Here is a 19,962-nt window from a genome sequence, read left to right on the forward strand (position 1 = left end):
TTATCCAGTAAAAAAGTAAATGGATGTTATAAGAATGTCAAACTGAAGAGTTACTTGTGGGTCAGAACTTGAAAAGCATTTCTCCAACAGGTATGTGGACAAGGTGATGGTGCACGACCTTGAGACCGGACAGAAGTGGTTCTTCCTGTGTAGCTCCTGGCTGGCCATAGATATGGGTGATTTCCTCCTGGACAAAGTCTTCCCTGTCGCCACAGAGATGGATATGAAGAGGTTCAGGTGGGTTATCTTGGTTGCTGTTTTTTGTGCTCCTCGTTGTTGATATGATTGTGACACACGTCTGTCCTCTCGCAGCAATCTGTTCTTCATGAAGACAGCCAAGGACTTCCGCGACGGCCACATTTGGTTCTCTGTGGTCAGCCGGCCCCCGAACAGCAACTTCACCCGCGTGCAGCGAGTCTCCTGCTGCTTCTCCCTGCTGCTCTGTACCATGCTCACCAGCATCATGTTCTACGGCGTCCCCACCGACCCGTCTGAGCAGAAGATGGACCTGGGTATGTCTGTGACCATTTGACGGAAGCACTTGATTTTCTCTTTTATTGGCACTAATTATTATTATTATTATTATTATTATTATTATTATTATTATTATTGTTATTATTATATTATATTATTATAATAATAATAACAATAATAATAATAATAATAATAACAACAACAATAATAATAATAATAACAACAATAACAATAATGGTAATAATCATAGTAATGATACTATTTATTCATGGAGCACCTCTCTCTCCTTCCCCCAGGTCAGATTGAGTTCACCTGGCAGCAGGTGATGATTGGCATCCAGAGCTCCATAATAATGTTTCCCATAAACCTCTTCATCGTGAGCATCTTCCGGAACACCAGGCCGCGAGAGAGGAAGCCGAAGCAGCCCAAATCAGAGTCTGGCAAGCAGGGAAAGACGGGTCGGGTCTCCCCTTCCCAGCCTCCCTCTCCACAGACCGGCCACAGGGACATCACCCCCGATGCCATCATCAAGGTAAACCATGCCTCTGCTCAGGCTTTGGGTTCCAGTGTAATGATGCGCTCCATGGCTCCATATGAAATCCTGGCCGTACCAGTGCAGAACATGCCCAGTAGAACCGCCCGGGGCGGTGCATCATCAGTTGGCGGGATTGTGTTTGAGTTCTCTGTTGTTCTGCCTCCAACTCCCATAGTTGAGTAATAGCACAGTCCAGTCTCAAACCCACAATATGAAAACTGTAGGGCCTTGCCTGCACTCACCTTGATTGCTTTTATCAGCCATCTCCTGAAAAGATATACTTATGGAATTCTCTCAGGACATCAAGAGGATAGCGCAGTCACTCTCCAAGACCATGAAGAGCCCCATCCCAAAGCTGGAGACAGAATTCAGCAGGACGGCCGACATCAATGACCTGCTGTCGCTGGTGGAGGGTATCATCAGGCAGCATAACCGGGCGGGCGAAGAGTTCTACAGCGACAGCAGCAAGAAAGATGGAGCTCTGGTGCTCACCCTGGGAGCAGTCAACCTGCAAGGTACAACACCTCCACTCCGCTGTCACTCAAACCGGGGCAGGAATTTTATCGTTCTGCCCAGCAACACTGCAGGAAAATTTCAGCTGTGTAATATTTGAGTATGGGAAATTTGTGTGGCTGATTTGCAGTTGCCATGTTGCCATCAATTATCTAACAATAATAATGGTAATGGTATGCATAAAGCTTCTTGTAAGGGAGGATTTTGAAGCTGTTATGTATGTAATGTATAATGTATACATTACCTGGCTGGTATGCTAAAATCATATTGCTGATGTGAGGTTAAAAATCAGCTTGACTGTGACTCATGTTCTGGCAGAAAGCAGCCCCGGCGAGCGGCCGGACTCGGCGACGGGAAACGGCCAGCGGCGGAGCGACTACAGCCAGTACCTGCACCGGCAGCTGCTGCATGTGGAGAAGGAGCTTGAGCTGCTGGGCCCCGCCCGCTTCCCAGAGCCCCACAGCCACGCCCGGGCGGTGCAGCAGGTCCAGCACATGAAGGGCCTGCTGAAGTCTCACCTCTCCTCCTCCGGCTCCTCCTCCGAGGACCAGCCTGAAGGCGGAGGCACCAGCGGCGGCAAGTGCTGCAAAGGGGGCCTGCCCTGGTGGTTCGTGTTCGTGGGCTGGCTGCTGGTGGCGGCGACCAGCGTTGTTTCGGCCTACTTCACCATGATCTACGGGCTGACCTATGGGCTGCAGCGCTCGATCAGCTGGCTCATCTCCATGGTCGTGTCCTTCTTCGAGAGCATCTTCATCACCCAGCCGCTCAAGGTGCCACCCCAGTTCCACCCATAACCTACTCCCGATGTACCCGGAGCTGAGGCAGGGTCCAGTGCAAATTATTGAAGAGCGTAAATGATTATCATGATGCACATGAGTACAGTGGGTACAGCAAGGCAGGACATACCTTCATGCTTTGCAGGACCATACATGGTGATCATAGTTAAAAAAAGAGAAAACATTTTAATTGCTGTAGTCCCTCTCCTGACACAGAAATGGTGATCACCACTGTGCTGGTGCGTATACCCAGTGATAAGCCTTAACCCCATATGTACTTCAGGCATGTAATTTGACTTTTGAGGCTTTTGGCTTTATTGCCTGCAAACCAGGTCAACTTTCTGGGATACTACAGGAGTCTCTGCGAATCACATTGTCAGTATTCTTTACAGTAGGCAGGACCACCACATGTTGTTATGCGGAGTTTAGTTATGCATCGGTATCGTATCAGTGTGAGGTTGGTGCTGATGTATTTATTGGATTTTACTCTGCAGGTCTTGGGTTTTGCTGTTTTCTTTGCCCTGGTTCTGAAAAAAGTTGATCAGGAGGAATATGGAGATGCTCCCGTCGAAGGAGCGCTTGTAAACTCAGGTAACTCACTGTCCAGATATTTTTTTAAAGAAGCGCTTGAGGATCGTGTGATTCTTGAAAGGGGAACAGAAGCAGTCGGCAATGTGGTTTCTTTGCTTTTTACCTTGGATAAGATATGGCCCCGCATTCAAATCTGAAATTGGCCCATATTTGCTAGAAAACTAAAGTTAGCTTTTTTTATTGCATAAGGAAGGGTGCAGCCATCTTGGAACTAGCTAGGTTGTGATGTCACTGGCAGAATTTGTCTTGGCTGCTCAATGTATTCCTATTGCTAGATGGCCGACAGGTGGGCAGTGATGGAAGCGAATGATTTGTTCTTCAGGCCACAAACCGAATTAAGCCAGACGCTCTGATTTTGTGGCAGGGCAAAACTACTATCTTACGGTTGACTGGCTGGTTGCTGCCGTCTATCTGGCATAAGGAACCGACGACGCAGTAGTTGCGGTCTCGCCAGGGGCGACTACTTCAAATCACAAGTCTTAAAGAGGTCACTGTATTTTAGTATTGCTGCTGTAAAAATAGACAAATGTCTCTCACCCCTCCCCCAACCCCCAGATGACCCAGATGCAGTGCTGAGTGCTCGGCGGGACAGTACCTGCAGCTTCTACCAGCCCCCTCCCCCCACTGACATCGAGAAGATGAGGAGCAACATGATCAAGGAGCAGAAAGTGTTCGCACTCTTCAGGGAGATCATCAGTAAGACTGTCTTCTCTGCCACATTTAAAACTGCTCCCCATTTAAAGCTGCTTTTATTACAGCTGGGATAGCGGATAAAAGTCGAACTGTGCCAAAATGCTGACACAATGGCCTGAGCACAACTACAGTAGCACAAAGCGAATCGGTACAAGACTGTTTTCTTAGTATAGTGTCTCATTTTCTTTCCACTTTAATTTTGTACAATTACAATTACAATAGTTTAAAGCAGATTTATCCACAGCTCATTCTTTGTTGGATCCCTCCTTTATTGTGGCCTCTTTGTTCGTTATAGCCTACTTGGGGTTCCTGTGGATGCTGCTCCTCATAGCGTACGGTCAGCGGGACCCCAATGCCTACTTCCTCACCCAACACATACAGCAGAGCTTCAGCAACGGGATCCCTGACACAATGAGCCAAAAAGACGTCTTCACTTGGGCAAACACCACCCTGCTCAGCAACCTCTTTGGAGAGTACCCAGGTAACAGCCTTTCCATTTAAACTGGCCTGTCAGTGAAAATAAATCTGTGGACACAAATGCAGCATGCAGCCTGCGGACATTTTACAAAATGCTGGAAATCGACTGTACTCCTCATATACAGGCCTCACCCTTGCAAAGGAGATTTCACTCTCTGGGAGACTCTCTAGCCAAGCTAAGGTTGAACAAAAATACAGTAAAATAAAAGAGAATCCATCATTGATGAGTTTCAAGAAGAGGTGGAGCAACTCTGTCGTGTTTTTCCAAAGTATGTCAGATTGAGCTGATTACAATTCCAGGATCATTTAGATATTACATTGGATGTTACAGGACAGTGCTATGTTGTGACAAGCCTTTTTTCTGGTGTAAATGTGCACCAAGCAGAGGTCACAGGACTCATTTAACCTTTATTGCACTCTTTGACAGGATTCATCACGGACGGGAACAGCAAGCTGGTGGGCAGTGCACGTATTCGGCAAGTGAGGGTGCAGAGCAAGTCCTGCCCTATTGCCCGCTCCATGCGCCACTCCGTCCTGGACTGCCAGGCCCCGTACTCCTGGGATGTGGAGGACATGGGCTCGTATGGGCCAGGCTGGAACAGCTCGGCCCACACCAACGTCTCGCTCCCCCCCAGCCCCTGGCAGTACCAGAGCCAGGGCAAGCTCCGGGCACCCCCCACATGGGGCAGCGTGGTTCTGTACAGAGGTGGGGGCTTTGTGGCTGACCTGGGGCCGGACCTTGAGACCGCCATGAGGTGAGCCAGCCATGGGCCAACAGTGACTGAAAATATTGATGGTAAATCCAAAATAGGGATGGAAAAAATAACCTCTGTATCAATTGTGAGACGGTCACTGATGTTTGTAACAGAGGGCAGGAAAAGGTTTTTTGTGAAACGATGATGTCACAAAACAGGGGTGGAGTCCTTTTTTATATAGCTATGACACATCTATGAATTATTCCTGGGTTGTGAGACACTTTGTGCTGACTGATCCAGTGGACAGCTGCAATGCTATTGAGATGCCTCTGGATTCGGCCAGACACCGAAGAAAAAAGACACACCTTCTAAATACAAAATAATATGGCATTCATTATAAAATTTATAAAATAGGCCTTTAAGCTGCTACAGACCAAATGGGCTAGAGGGAAAAATAATACAACAATGCATATAGAAGTGGCAACTAAACATTGTATAATTCCCTCATGTATTAGTGCAAGGATTAGCATGCAACCCTCAAAACAGATGGGATACTGAGCAGACAGACAATAGCTACAATCTTGCACCCATGACAATGACTTCACTTGATTTACACAATTAAAATATTTTGCTTTATGCTCAGTAACAGACTTACAAGCCCCTGGTGCACTATGTGCTCGAATTCTCAGTATACTGAGCAGTCGTTTGTCTTTATCTGGAACATTAACTCCCCCCTGTTTGGCAGTGTCCTTCAGTACCTGTTTGACAACACTTGGTTGGATGTGTACACACGGGCGGTCTTTGTGGAGTTCACGGTCTACAACGCCAACATCAATCTCTTCTGCATCGTCACCATAATGATGGAAACCGCGGCTGTGGGTGAGGAGCACCTCTGGCTGCATACTTTATAGAAATTCATATTTTTCCTCCTGAGTGACAGGTGTAGTTGAGGTATCACAGAGTACAATTGGTCATAGTATTACCCAGGGAGGGAGGGTTTCAGACAGCAGGATATCTCCCTGCCTCATTGCTCATTAGCAACCAAATGTTAGTTCTACAGCCTTCCAGCATTGCAACTGGACAGCTGAGCTAGTGGGTTTTAGAGTGAAAATTGTCTGACTGCATGCATATCAGAACATATGGTTTACTTGCTTCTGTGTGCCCTACTGTATTGGCAGAGGACAATGCTGTGATGGGGCCTACAATTACAACTAGAGATTGTGCACATTGAGGAGAAAAATGAGGAATAATAACCATTGAATACAAAAAAAAACAGTATGAAGGGATCTTTACATATTAATTGCCAGACATGATGACTAAACTATTGTCTCATACCAGGGGCTTTCCAGTTCTACTCTAAGCTGCAGGCTGTACGTCTCTACCAGTCAACTGGTGGCCTAAGCGCCTTCGTCATGGCCTCGGAGGCCATATACTTCCTCTTCATCCTCTACTATATGTTTGTTCAGGTCAGTCTCTGTCTAGGCACTTCCTCTCTCACCTGGTTCCTGGTTCTCAACTTTCAGCTATTTCACATTACAATACTGAAAATGGTTTCCTCCTGGCTGATGTCACAGGGGAAGCTGATGAAGCAGCAAAAGTGGGAATACTTCCGGTGCAAGTGGAACCTTCTTGAGCTGGCCATTATAATCCTGAGCTGGAGTGCACTGTCAGTCTTCATCAAGAGGACACTGCTGGGGAACCGTGACATGGAGTTCTACCATGACCACAAGGACGAGTGAGTGGGCCATTACTGCTGTTCCTCACCAGCACTGATCTGTGCTTACGTTTGGAGAATCTCCTAGAAGTTATGTGGGATGATGAAATGCTCTGGGAGAATGAGGTTCAATCAGTACTATATTCCAATATTAATCACACAATTATTACCCCTCTGGTCAGTTGGATGCCCTTGGTTCCAAAAATTAATTTTGCTATTACTGTTGCACTATACCTGGTATACCAATCTCTCAGGATATTTGACTTCATAAATCACTCCCTCTTCATGCAAGAGGGCTGCAGGTCTTATCAGGTGTTTTCCCAACCCCTTCCCAAAGCACTTGAGATCTTGAGATGTCAACTTCTATACAAAATACCGCCCAACTTATTATGAATTAGTACTACATCTGCCATAGCAGTGGAGTTGCTGTGGCATGCCTTACCCTTTGCTCTGTGTGATCCGGCTCTGGCAGGTTTGCCAGTTTCTACGACACGGCGGCGGCAGACTCTGTCCTGGGTTACCTCATTGCCTTCCTGGTGCTTCTGGCCACCGTGAAGATGTGGCACCTGCTGAGACTCAACCCAAAGCTGCACATGATCACTGCCACGCTCCAGCGGGCGTGGACCGACATCTCCGGCTTCATCATCGTCATGATCATCATGTTCCTGGCTTACTCCGTCGCTGTGAGAACCCCACAGACCTGCCCATATCAGCAGATGTTTCCATTAGGCATGGCCTTCTGAACCACAGCTGTAGGAACCCTGGCTGTTTCTGTATCAGGAGCTGTTGTAGTTAGGCCTGGGCCACTCTATTGCTTGGTTTAAATTAGGCCTGGCCTGGTCCTTAGCTGTAAGGGCCCTGGTTGTTTGTACATAAGTAGCTTTTTCCATTAGATCTGTCGGCTCTATTGCTACACTGCCGTTGGGCCTGGTCTACTCCATCCTTTTGAGAGCTCTGGGTGAATACCTCTAGCTGTTACCCATTTTATGTGCACAAAATTGTGATTTGACCTTCTAAAGTAGCATGAATTCACACAAAATAATTCACACAATTCAGTTACTGCCAACAGTGCATAGGAAACAAATAGTGTTCAAAGGCTGTCAAACGTTTGAAGGAAGCAGGAGGTAGGCATGAGTCTGATATTATCTGTTTCCCACCTGTCCCTGTTGCAGTCAAATCTGATGTTTGGCTGGAAGCTGTATTCGTACAGGACCCTTATGGACGCAGTAGTGACAATGGTCAGCTTGCAGTTGGGCATCTTCAACTACGAAGAGGTGAGTGAGACTAGGATGTATTAAACTCTATTGAGAGTAATTGTTATCTGTAACTGTTTAGCCAGTGAAAAGAGCTTTATGATTGGTGATGCTTCATTTTTGTGATTGGTTGGTTGCTTCTCCCCCAAGGTTCTGGACTATAACCCTATGTTAGGTGCTTTCCTCATTGGCACCTGCATTGTCTTCATGACCTTTGTGGTGGTCAACCTCTTCATCTCTGTCATCCTGGTGGCATTCAGTGAAGAACAACAGTACCACAAGGTAGAAGTGGCAACCCCACTCTGATTTTAGAATTGCCGTGTGGCTTATCTGGCAATAACTAAATCTACTGTTCATGTTCTCTGTATCAAGAGTTTGTGAATATTCAGAATTTTTTTGCTGCGACTCTTTAGCAATACACAAGTTAAGCAAAAATATTTATGCACAGCTGAAATATTAGTTATGAAGGGAAAAAATGAAACGAGACAACTATGAAGAGATTATTCATAACTGACAAGTATAATTATATAATGCGTATTAATATCAATGCAGTTTTCACCATAATGTACCCAATCAACCTCTCAAAGTACTCCTAAGTCATAAGTCTACCCAGCTAAAACAAAAATTGCTGCCATGCAAAGGCAATGTTATAATATTCGCAAAACATTCCAGTAACATTATGAGAACATTTTGTGTTAGCTGGTAAGAGTTGTTGCTATGGCCATTATTAAAAGTGACACAACTTTGTTTTTCATGCAGTCAATTATAAATATTTTATTTGTAATATTTAGAAATACAGGCCCTGAAAAAACTGTGTATATTACCCAGCATTCCCTGTATTTCCCCCCCATAGCCCTCTGAAGAGGAGGAGATTGTGGACCTTATGCTCATGAAGATCTGCAGCCTCCTCGGAATCAAGTGTAAAAAACAAGAGAAAGATGAAGGGAAAGAAAACAACTGCACGGCCTCCGTGGGCAAAAAAGCCCCAGTGGATTAGCATTATAGATCTATCTTCACAAATAGTGTTGTACAACCTGAGAGATCATTTTCATGAGCTGTGAACTTTCTGCCTCTCAGATTCTCAAGTGTTTCTCTTTTAGGCTACGATATGATTAAAGATTTGAATGCATATTAGACACTCTGTTTGAAATGTTGGAAATTTGTTTTCTCTTGTAATTCAGAATATAGCTGTTTTACAGCTTTTATGTAACAGACGAAAAAACAACTCACCCATAAAATGGGCCAGAAAAGAATGCTTGAAAAACCATGTTTCATGCATTACAAATATATTGATGGAAACTGTACTGTTAAGACATGACAGAAATGTGACTAAACAGCAGAATGTAATAAAGTGATCCTGCATTGTGCAAGGGGAAAGTGCACATAATTTAGAGGCTCAGAATCCATGGCAGACTTTATGTTGAACTTTGCTGTATTGGTAACAAGCAGTTTTTGTTAATCTTATATCAGATCATTGCTTTGGGCATAATGGTATCATGTTGAAAATGTAAAGACTGTAATTCAAGTTTTAAGTAATCATGAACATGAAAAATATCTTGAGGTCCTACTTTTCACCAAGTTGACGTGGATTTATTTTCCTGTTCAAACCAACTCCCTTCTAACAAATCAAAATCCCTCATGCATATATGTCAGTGCTAAAATTCTGAAATGAGAATTTCAATCCTCAACTGCAACTGTGCACTGCCCTTTCACTTGCATTGTGACTAAAATACTCTGATTTACCCAGTTATGCACTTGTCCTTTTGCTCTTTGTCAAATGTGATTTGCAGTTCATAAATTTGCACTCTATTACTGTAGTAACTATTAAATAATGTGTACATGTAATTGGGTCACATATTATGTCTTTATTTTATGCCCTAAAAGATTAAATGCTATTTTCTGGAGAAGGGAAAAAACAAAACAAACAAAAACAAAAAAATCACAAAAGAAATCCATTTATTCCCTTCCGTCTTTTAATGAATACAGAAAACATGGAGTCCTTATCAAAAATGATAAATACAGTGCCCATCCAACTCTGCACAAGCTGGCGGGACCTTACAAATTCCAGCTACAAAAATGGAAAAAAAACAGACAAACAGAAAAGTTAATCCTCCAACACTGCCGAAGTTGTGTCAGGAATGGCTGGCTGCACGAGTTCATTTCTTGTCCTTCTTGTCATCTTTCTTGGCTGCGGCATCTCCCTTCTCCTTCTCTTTCTCCTTCTCCTTTTCGTCCTTCTTCTCCTTCTTGCTGTCGTCCTTCTCCTGGCCCTCTTTCTTCTCAGCGTCGCGGTTGGCGATCTTGTTGTTGATGAGGTTGTGCAGGGCCACCACCGAGCGGATGAGGGAGGCCAGGTACACCACCAGCATCTGGTCGTTGGTCTTGAGGTAGAAGGCCTTGATGAACTCCTGCAGATTGACGTCGGGCAGCAGGTTGAAGACGTCCTGCAGCTGGTAGATTATCTGGTGGTTGATGGGCAGCTTGCCGGTGGCCACCTTCTCCAGGTAGCTCTTGATGTCCAGCAGCTTGGAGTTGAGCCCCTTCAGGCCGTGCACCTGGTTGGTGATGCGCTGGGACAGGGTGCCCACCGTCGTGTCCTTGATGTCTCTGCAGAAGTGCAGATGGGTCACAGTGAGAAAAAATAAAACACAAAAATGAATTGATGTTTGTAAATATGCATGCTTATGTTATAGAATTTTGCCAGCTGAAACCCACTGGTGCTGTGCCAGCAATAGCTAGCATAGGTCCGTAACCACAACCACCAAGCTAAAGCTACCCTGTAAGTTAGCTGCATATGGAAGCAAAGTGGGCGCTTTTGCCATCGCATCGCATGTCGGTTGAGCATTTACATACTTGTGACTGCATGACTGTGAATGCAGCTATTGCTATATTTTTGAAAGAGACGTGATTCCAACATTGTGCAACATGATGCTATAAAGCTACCAATATAGCCAGCCAGAGCTACATCTAGTTGTTTCGTTGGTGTGTGAGCTTCGCCATCTTGGGTTGTAGGTGGGGCGGAGAACGAGGGAGACATTTTAAATTGTAAACACAGGAGCAAAGCAAGGAAAGAACTTCTGCATAGTATGTATTTACTCAGATGGGTCAATTAAGAAAAAAAATATTGTTTATTCTTTTGACATCCTGTAATTTGATTAAAACCCATTACATAAATTCTAACTGTTTTTAGAACGGTTATCATAATTGCGCATAGCAAACTCAATAAATGACCAGCAAACGAAGCACAGAACTGTTACCTGAGTAAGTGCTCCACACCAACTTCCTCTGCCTCCTCGGCCCCGATCTCGCTGGTCACATGTTCAAACGTCTTAGATGTGGGGGTGCCATCCTAGAGAAGAGCATCATTACTGTCAGGCGTTCTACTCATTGGCTACTTGATTAACTTGCTATAAATGAATATGTACATTGCATTGTATGTTGTGATATTTTCGATACTGAACAGCCTTTGGGGTAGCCTGTTCACAATGGTTCGACAATCATATTTCCTTGCAAAATTTTGTAGTATGCAATACTGGGAAACATTCATTTGAGGTCCACTGAATTAAAAGTTAATTACATATCATTTCCCTATATTCATACAATCTCTGATGTCAAGCAGAGGTTACTTACATCATGAACTTCCTCTACAGAGATATAGGCTTCAGTGGGTAGACCAAGGTCCTTTGGCTTTACATCAATAATAACTAAAACCTGAAAAACAGAAGTGCATAGAATATTTAATCTTCCCAATGTAGCAGAAATAACCTCAGGTTTGATTAAATCTATGCAAGCATGATTATTGCGTTAGCTAGAGAGCTGCACTGAGTAAAACCCTGAACCCTCCCAGATCTGGAACATGGTTTGAAGTAAAAGAGTAAAAGAGTTATCCAGCTAACTCACTAATTCTGTTTCATGAAACAGGAGCCTGGCCAAAAATCAGCAGTAAATGTATCATAACATTTGCACATAGAACACAACTGAGAAACCACATATATTTATGTCCAAGATATATAAACTCAGCATATTTTATTTTTGGCGTTAAGATATCATTTGTAGCATCTAATAAAATATGCAAGGGTCACAGTCGAAGGGATTTTGTAGTGTAAAAGAGCATGACAGATTTTGTATTTTTTGATTTTGAGGAAATAGCTGAGATGTTAGGAACTGACTTACTGAATTCGAGCAGTACTGCTTCATGAGTTCATTGATGGCAATGTCATTCTTGTGTAGTTTTGGTCCAGTATGGTACCAACCAACTATCCTTTCTCGGGCTAGTTTAAAAAAATAAATAAAATAAAATTTAAAAAAAAGTTCATTCACCAAAATATGTCACAACTGATGAAACTGACATTATAAGACAGGTGAGGAGAAACAAGGATTGAAAGGTGCTCATATGCACATATCCATCAATGCTCTTACCATTGACCTTTTTAAACATGCCATACATATTCTCCAAGTAGTCATGATCAAGGAACCAAACTGAATCATCCTTGTCGTCCTCATCAAAAGGCACTGCAAAGACAATCACAGTTAGCTACATTCATCAAACCCAATGCTACCAGTCAACACATATTTCAGCTCCCAGATTTCACTGGTTTTTTGGCAATATTGCATAATTATTAGAATACTTTATCTGCTTACTACGGAGACACCCTTATACAAAATTAAGTTCATTTATTTTTCTTTTTATACAAGGTTACTATAATTTACACAAGATGGTATTTGTTCTGAAGTCATTAAGTAAAGAAACGTGTTCATTGGGCACAAGGGCAGTTCCCACTGTGGGATCTGGACTAGTTTTTGGTCGTCATGCTGTTCAGATGCAAGTATCTTTCTGCTATGACCAGGCAGTGGGACACCTCGAAAAAGGTCAGCCCTCCAAGTGATTTTATGAGCATTATTCAGCGTGCCAAGACTGCATCTGCGCAGTATAACATAACGGATTAAAACAAAACCTGGTTGTCACAAGGACTCGTGCTGCTGCTGCAAGTCATGGTGAAACTCACCTGCAAAACTGTTGGACACATCGAGGATTTTCTTATGCCAGGAACCCAGTAGAACACCCACAACTCGCTTCTGGTTGCCAACTTTTCCTATTCTACACGAAATAATAAGACGATTACATTTTATTTCACACTAACAAACAAAACATATGATGATATGTGCTTGTTGGTAGTTCTGGGAGCGCGAGTATAAAATCGAGATTAAATCAGACAGCAGCTAGATAGTGACTGAACTGACATTCCTTGCTACTTGGTAACTTACTAACATCTTCACTGAAAACTGAGACCACTAGCTAGCTTAAATGGATAGCTAGCAATTTAACGAAGCTATCCACGTAACTTTGCTTCTTGGTTTTAGCTAGTTACTTCATAATGTTACCCAGCTACTAAATTATCCGCATTTAACGTTACATACTGTGAGCCCGCACGTCGGGTTTATGACGAGTGACTAACTCTGAAAAGCATAGACCATTCACACCAATTAACCAAAGTGATAACAGTGCAAGCTGGCTGGCTAAATATCTCCCTATACAATTATAGACAGATAAAAAAAACTACGCTAACACGCCAGCTAACGTTAACTATCAACATGAAACGAACACAATTTAGTGTCAAATTATATTTGTAGAATACGCTAAATGCACTGTTATCAGATACAAAGTCGTCATAAGCACCAAACTAGCTAGCTAGATTCCGTACGTTAGCTTTTTGATTCCACTTTCTGTCAGCTAGCTAGCATGGCACAAGCTTGAAGACTGACTGGGCCTGCAGTCCACAACAATGAGTTCACAGTTTCATACAAATTCACAACTATCGCATTGTATCGAATCAGGTCACCTGTTAAAATGATCCACCACACTCAGCAACACCAACGGATGAACAACAACCCTCTCCACGGCTAATTCCGGCATTTTTATTCTGTAAAATGAATTCTAAATGAATGAAACTAGCCGCTGAAATCCTCACTGCGGACTGTCACGATTCCGCAATCCCATAATTCCCAGAGACACCGACACAAAGGTCACGTGCACAAAATACTTCGATGCAACCAATGAACTAGGATGCAACTACGTAGGTTGTATGAACTTCTTTTTCAGCGACTGCTGGGTTCGTCATATTAATGCCATATTCGTTATTTGAGATAGGTGCTATTTAGTAAACATTGTCACACGTATTTATTAAAAAAGGTCAATTTATCGCTATAGCGTTTTACAGTTTGTAGTCCTAAAACCCGGAAGTAAGTTCGCTTTTTGAGGCATGGGTTCCCTCGGGAGATTTCCAACGCATTTTTTCCCGTAGGGACTTCGTTTTTTGCCGAAAATAAGGTCTGTGGTGAACGTAAGCCTAAGAGAGTTCCACGTTTTGTTTTACGGGATGAATTATACCCATTAATATCACCACTGTGGATTTCGAAGCTGTTTTGTGCTTTTAAGAAGTAAGTTGCTAACGAGTTCATTGGCTTGGCTGTGTATGTACTACCTTGGTGAAGTCAGCAAAACTAGTGTGGCTAGTTTTCAGCCAGTGCAGATCCACTGCAATTTTCCACTCCCAGTAAGAAGGAGAAAACTGCAACAGACCATGTCCACGGCCTGGTGAGGCACTAAGCACACAGATGTCGTCGCATTGCCCTGCCCGTGCGCTACATGCTTTTCAAAATACAGTAAATTGCATTTGTTGACGGAAAGCATATGTGAAATGTTCTGAATTGTATTTGTGTTCACTATGCATGTCTGAGCAAGCAAATAATGTATGAAAAATATACAATTGTAATGATGTTAAATGCACTTTTGTATTACACATGCACTTTTTAAGGTGTCCACTAGAGGACAATCTAAGCAGCTACTGTGACTGTTCAGTTATAGTCTTGACAATTGAGTGCATATTTATTTGACAATACGCACTGGAAAATACATTTTGAAAATGCATTTTATTTATCCAGTGCAATTCATTAAATTAATTTGTCATGCTTTTAGACTATGCAAAAAAGTTTTGAGGAGATTTTTATAAACCAAACTAAGTTCATGTTTAAAAATAAATAAATAAATAAAGAAATTCCAGCAAGATACAGACTCCCCAGAGTGCAGATCCAGCCTGCTGGAAGATGTAATGATAATTACAGAAAGGGAGCTGTCAAAGTCCATTTGGAAGCTTTAATCCATCTTCTTTAACCTTTTAAAAATGTATAAATCAAAGTATGTGTTCCATGCAATAGTAACAAAGATACAAAACAGGTCATTCACATCAAAACTGGGCTGCAATAGTCACAACAACTTGAATACATTGCTAAATATGCACTGCACAAACTGTCTCACATCATTTTCTGTTTTATCTTTGCTTCCATTCATGTGCAAAGGTGCTCATGACCTTGTGCTGTGCCACGAGCATAGTTGAACGGAAATTCCATACATCGTGTCATCTGGGCTATTCATGAACAGCAGCCGTCTTTTCATTCTCTCTTGCTTCATGACAGATACCTCTGGGAGGTAAGATGAGGCCTTGCATCGTTTATCTATGGTTCCATTCACTGGAGTGGAGCTCTCTGGCAGTTCAGGGGTTAGTACAGCGTTGCCCTTGCTTGCTTTTTCCATGCCCTTCAGGCCGTGGGCCCCCTGCTCTGGTGGCATTGCCACATGCAGCACATGACCAGCCTCACTTGTGGTTTTTAGTTCTTCAATTTCAAATGTGTTAATTTTATGTTGCCAAATGTGTTGTGCCCAGGTTTTGCCTTTGGAGGTAGTATGTAATGGTTTTGAGCTCAAGAGAACTTATAGAAGGGTGTGAGTCTTGAGGATGGATTTTCCATTAGGATAAAACTATTTCTCAATCAGTGCCAGTGTGTCTCAATCAGATTTTTACAGCAGAGATTAGAAATGTGTTACTGCTCTTTAAACTTTAGTGTATTAGTTCAGGGGTCCTCAATCTTATTCAGAAAGGGCCGGTGTGGGTGCAGGCTTTTGCTCCAACCAAGCAGTAACACACCTGATTCTACTAATCAACCCCTTGGAATCTTTGCGAAGCACCTTGATTAGTAGAATCAGGTGTGTAACTGCCCAGTTGGAACAAAAGCCTGCACCCACACCGGCCCTTTCTGGATCAGATTGAGGACCTCTGTATTAGTTAATAGTCTTTGAGAAATACAATGGTTTATGAAAGACTTCTCACCAAAAAACGTTTCAGCTGTATTCATAACAATATCATACATATCTTGAAAATAATTTAATTCTTGCAGGAATGAGTCAGTATGTAGCCTATCTGAAAAAGGAACTAGAAGCACCAAGCAATCAACGATACACTACAGGTAAGCAATGCTTTGGATGTCTGAAAAACTTTTACACTTTCAAGGAACAAGACCAGATGTTTCATATGATTTTCACAGTCTCATGGGCGTCCTACTGACTATCTTAATTACTTCAGTCTGGAAATGTCAAAGGAATTTATTTATCAGTGCTGGTGGTTGCAAGTACGTGATGAAGAATGGAGCCACAGCTGGAATGGAAAAAGCTTTCAATGCTTGTCTGTACATTTGTGTGTGTGCGCGTGTGTTTCTTTCACCTATTGTATGCCTCCGTCAATGCTGTTATTCCCTGCAGAGGAGGTCTGAGACAGACATATTTAATTATAGCACTTACTCTCTGGAATATGTAAATGTTTTAAAGCTCAGTTTAGAAAGCACTGTTTTCTAGTCTCTTGTGCATTCATCATTTCCTGCCACATTATACAACACGTAGATAGGAAATAAAACCACGCAGTGGCCTATCATATGCAGAATGGGTACATAACACACACTTCATTCAGTTGCATTTAAAAAAAGAACATAGTTATTATTACTTCATTACATTGTATTATTAACATTTTTGCAAGATTTCTTCATGTAGAAAATAGGAAAATAAAGGTGCCTTTGCACCCCTTTAGTACCATTCAATTTGAATTAGCATTCTTTCCATTGAGGTGAAGTGGAATGTCTGTATCTCATATTGTGAACTGCGATGCACATGAGGAAGCCTGCAGAATGAAATTTACTTGATGATGATCCTTAATTTGTCTTTTTCCAGATGTCAGCAATTAACAAGCATGTCATCGGCATGTCCACAATAGCATTAACTTTGTGCACTTTATATCACTTTAATAATAACACACTAAACATTAATTTAAGTTTAATATTATTTCAAATGACTTTTTCCCCCATTTGTATTTGTATACCAATTCTCAATAATTATTTACATGTTAATAATCTATTGTTATGACTGTTGTGAAGTTAAAAATCAATATACGATCGTTTGAGGACGTACTTTACATTATCCGTTCCCCTTATTTTAAGTCTATTGGTCACCACTGGCTCTCTTCTCAGTAACCCGCAAACTACAGAAGTTCTGGCCTGTTTTTCATCATCCTATGCTTCCCTTACACTCACCATGAAGGTCTATAGAGGTTAGCTATCGTTACAGTCCTACCACAAGGGGGTCCCTACTGCACAGGGAAGGCAACACTGTAGTGTGACTGGGCCTTTGCTCAGCCTTTTCCTCATGGAGGACTGACCTCAATGTCTTATCTCATAAGTGTACAATATTACTAAACTACAATGAAAGGTATTGAGAAAAAAAGCTGTGGCAGGGAGAGCCTTTATCAGGCCTAAATAAAAGCCAGCCCCATAAAGGCATTAAATCTCAAGGACAAAACCATTAAAGTGAGAACCCTGACTCTGTTTTCTTTTCTCTTTCTTTTTATAGAAAGACTAATGAAGCTATAAAACCTGAAATAGCTAACAGGCATTTGGTGTTCATTAACTTTTCATAATGAGTAAATACCAAGAGTTGTGATTAGGCTGGGAAGTTTAAATTGTAGTGGGGCCCTGTGATTGCCATGTCTGCTGCTTTTTCTCTGTGATGTATACGGAGAGGAGGATGGAGGGATGCTTGAAAGGGGTGAGAAGGTGATTGGGGATATGTTCAGGGTTAATAGGCGGGAGGACAGATAGGGGACAATTTGAGGAGACCGAGTTGCAGATGACATGAACCTTTTTTCTATAGTTAGAGAGGGCGATGACATGGAAAAAATGAAAAGGTAACATGCATGTTGAGATGTATACTGTATTTTGCAGAAACATCTGCGACCACAGATTATGTAAAAAGAACCAGAACGAAGATTTACGTGTTTTTATGGAAAGACGGGACTTGCCTCTTGTGCCTTTGTGCCCATAACCTCAGTTCCTGTCCCAGTGCACTAAAAGTTTGGATGTGTTTTATTTTTCAGACCTCATATCTATCATAAATATATGTCACAAGTTTAATTGAGTGCTAATTTGCTGAGGTCATCTCTCCTGTACCAGTGCTACCGGGTGAATGCTGACCCCCATTAGCCTCACCAGGGCTACAGTGGCATGACAGGTTGTTTTAAAATATTGGACACAAATGAAGTGTATAGCCCTGCTTCACACCTTGAAGGGAATATCACATTAGAGAAATCATTTCTGTCAATATTGGTTCACCTCTGCAAGTCTACTCTCCCTTCTTTTCTTCAGATAAAATGAAACTAAATGCAGCTTCACCTGAGGAGCATATCCCCTTTAGACATTTAATATATCTTGATTCTTGCAAATTTACAGAGTGATTTATGAATGTTGAGTTAATAAAAGCATATTTTTTCCAGCACTGTTTATTGCTGTTTAACTGAAACAGAGAGCTGTGTGAAGTGAATGCCCGAGACAAGCCTGAACAATGAAACGGCAATAAAAATCTCTCAGCCTTCTCAACAGAAATATGCAATAATTCATTCTGCTTTCAAAATCGAATCACCCATACGAGGGTCCAACTTCAGTCTTATTGTTCTTATGATTGCAATGTTGCAAAACCAATCCCCTATATCTGAGAAGGAAATGCAAGATGAATGGCATGCAATCATTTATTGGTCATGTAGCCCACTTGTGTGACAAATTGCATTGTACAGTAAATTATGTGAAACTGAGACCCTGATATCCAGTATGAACACAAGACACAGCACTGTTCACTTTATTGCCAGAATAACCATAACTGATTCTCATTTTGATATATTGTGAGAAGGACATAAAGTGTTTAGGTCTATTTCTATACACCAGCCGCCATAAATGCATCTCATAGGATCACATGATGTGAAGCCAAGATTATTTGGCATAGCTACAGGCAGAATAGATCAGCCATAACAATCAAACAGCCAGAGAGACAGGCTGGGATGGGGGACAGTGCCGGGTGCAGCAGCAGCTGCTGTTGGGGCCCATTGGTGGGGAATGGGGTGTCCACCGGGGGGCTATGGTTCACAGAGTGCTCATAAGGCATGGGGATATGGAACTGTGTTCAGCCTAGATAACAACTGTGTCATTAAACACACTTAGACTTGTGATAAGGGGCATGAGTGTGCATGTGCGCCTTTTCTTTTTCTTTTTCTTTTTTTTTTGGGGGGGGGGAGGGTTACATTCCAAAATGTCAGTCCTATTTTTTATTTTGTTATGCACTCCAGTTTGCTCTTGCCAGTTGATGACAGATGAGAGCAGAAATAAACCGTGATTGGCAGTATACAGAGAAAGAGATGAAGGAGCTATTTTTAAAAAACAGGCCACCAGAGAGAGAGAGAACAAAGCTGAGTTTAATAAAGAGCTATTTTGGTCCGTTGATTGCAACCGCAATGCTGGCAGGAGTTCAAGGTATTTAGTGTTTTGCAAGTTGGGTTTGACTTCTCAAAGATAAGGTGGCCTCAGTGTGTATGCAGACTAATGCACACGCTGGTTTATAATGCTGTTGCATACCCAAAGAATGTGTGTATGCTACTCATGCATTGATGGTGATAAATACCACACCAAAGTCTGTGCATGCTTATAACAAGGAAAAACAGCAACATGATGGTCAAACATAAAATGCAAGCAAAATATATGTTAGTTACTAAGGGTTAAGGAATTCTCAGATGTGTAAGGGAACATTTATATCCAACTATCTACTTACGAGGATGATTAAAAGTGCTGAAAACTAAGGTGACATTATGAGAATCGCAGCACAGAAATTGTGTAACATATTTGTAAAATTCAGAAGCACATCAAAGGACGGAACACCCCCTATGCAGCATGCTGAACCCCTTGTAATCAAAATGAGTCTTCGTAGTCTCAAAATTAAAATTTGGAATTAAGCTGTTATTTGATTTATCAAAGAAAATATTTTCAAAAAACATATGAAATCACAGCAACAGAGTTTACTAGTCAGAGGCCATCTGCAATG

General features: G+C 42.2%; 3 protein-coding genes across 3 annotated transcripts in view; 2 read left to right on the plus strand and 1 right to left on the minus strand.

The window, feature by feature from the left end:
* Positions 1-9,556, plus strand: part of pkd1l2a (polycystic kidney disease 1 like 2a) — a 40,795-nt gene extending 31,239 nt beyond the window's left edge. Inside the window, exons 26-41 of the mRNA XM_035419520.1 lie at positions 91-237; positions 313-512; positions 771-1,006; positions 1,308-1,524; positions 1,841-2,292; positions 2,793-2,889; positions 3,445-3,585; positions 3,878-4,063; positions 4,487-4,814; positions 5,500-5,633; positions 6,093-6,220; positions 6,329-6,489; positions 6,941-7,151; positions 7,641-7,742; positions 7,872-8,003; positions 8,575-9,556. Coding sequence (XP_035275411.1) covers positions 91-237; positions 313-512; positions 771-1,006; positions 1,308-1,524; positions 1,841-2,292; positions 2,793-2,889; positions 3,445-3,585; positions 3,878-4,063; positions 4,487-4,814; positions 5,500-5,633; positions 6,093-6,220; positions 6,329-6,489; positions 6,941-7,151; positions 7,641-7,742; positions 7,872-8,003; positions 8,575-8,718 — 3,016 coding nt within the window. The 3' untranslated portion in view covers positions 8,719-9,556. The remainder of the gene's footprint in view (positions 1-90; positions 238-312; positions 513-770; positions 1,007-1,307; positions 1,525-1,840; positions 2,293-2,792; positions 2,890-3,444; positions 3,586-3,877; positions 4,064-4,486; positions 4,815-5,499; positions 5,634-6,092; positions 6,221-6,328; positions 6,490-6,940; positions 7,152-7,640; positions 7,743-7,871; positions 8,004-8,574) is intronic.
* Positions 9,557-9,660: 104 nt separating this feature from the next.
* LOC118227760 (26S proteasome non-ATPase regulatory subunit 7) lies at positions 9,661-13,740 on the minus strand. The gene is made up of 7 exons (XM_035418610.1): positions 13,562-13,740; positions 12,728-12,819; positions 12,141-12,233; positions 11,895-11,992; positions 11,352-11,432; positions 10,979-11,070; positions 9,661-10,328 (listed from the first exon to the last, which is right to left on the minus strand). The coding sequence occupies exons 1-7, from the start codon at positions 13,633-13,635 to the stop codon at positions 9,878-9,880; spliced, it is 981 nt and encodes a 326-aa protein (XP_035274501.1). The 5' UTR covers positions 13,636-13,740; the 3' UTR covers positions 9,661-9,877.
* Positions 13,741-13,794: 54 nt separating this feature from the next.
* LOC118227759 (nuclear factor of activated T-cells 5-like) overlaps positions 13,795-19,962 on the plus strand; it is a 63,777-nt gene continuing 57,609 nt past the window's right edge. The window contains 3 exon segments of the mRNA XM_035418609.1: positions 13,795-14,316; positions 15,078-15,628; positions 15,842-16,022. Coding sequence (XP_035274500.1) covers positions 15,956-16,022 — 67 coding nt within the window. The 5' untranslated portion in view covers positions 13,795-14,316; positions 15,078-15,628; positions 15,842-15,955.

This window comes from Anguilla anguilla, chromosome 5 (assembly GCF_013347855.1).
Source record: "Anguilla anguilla isolate fAngAng1 chromosome 5, fAngAng1.pri, whole genome shotgun sequence".
Classification (NCBI taxonomy): domain Eukaryota; kingdom Metazoa; phylum Chordata; class Actinopteri; order Anguilliformes; family Anguillidae; genus Anguilla; species Anguilla anguilla.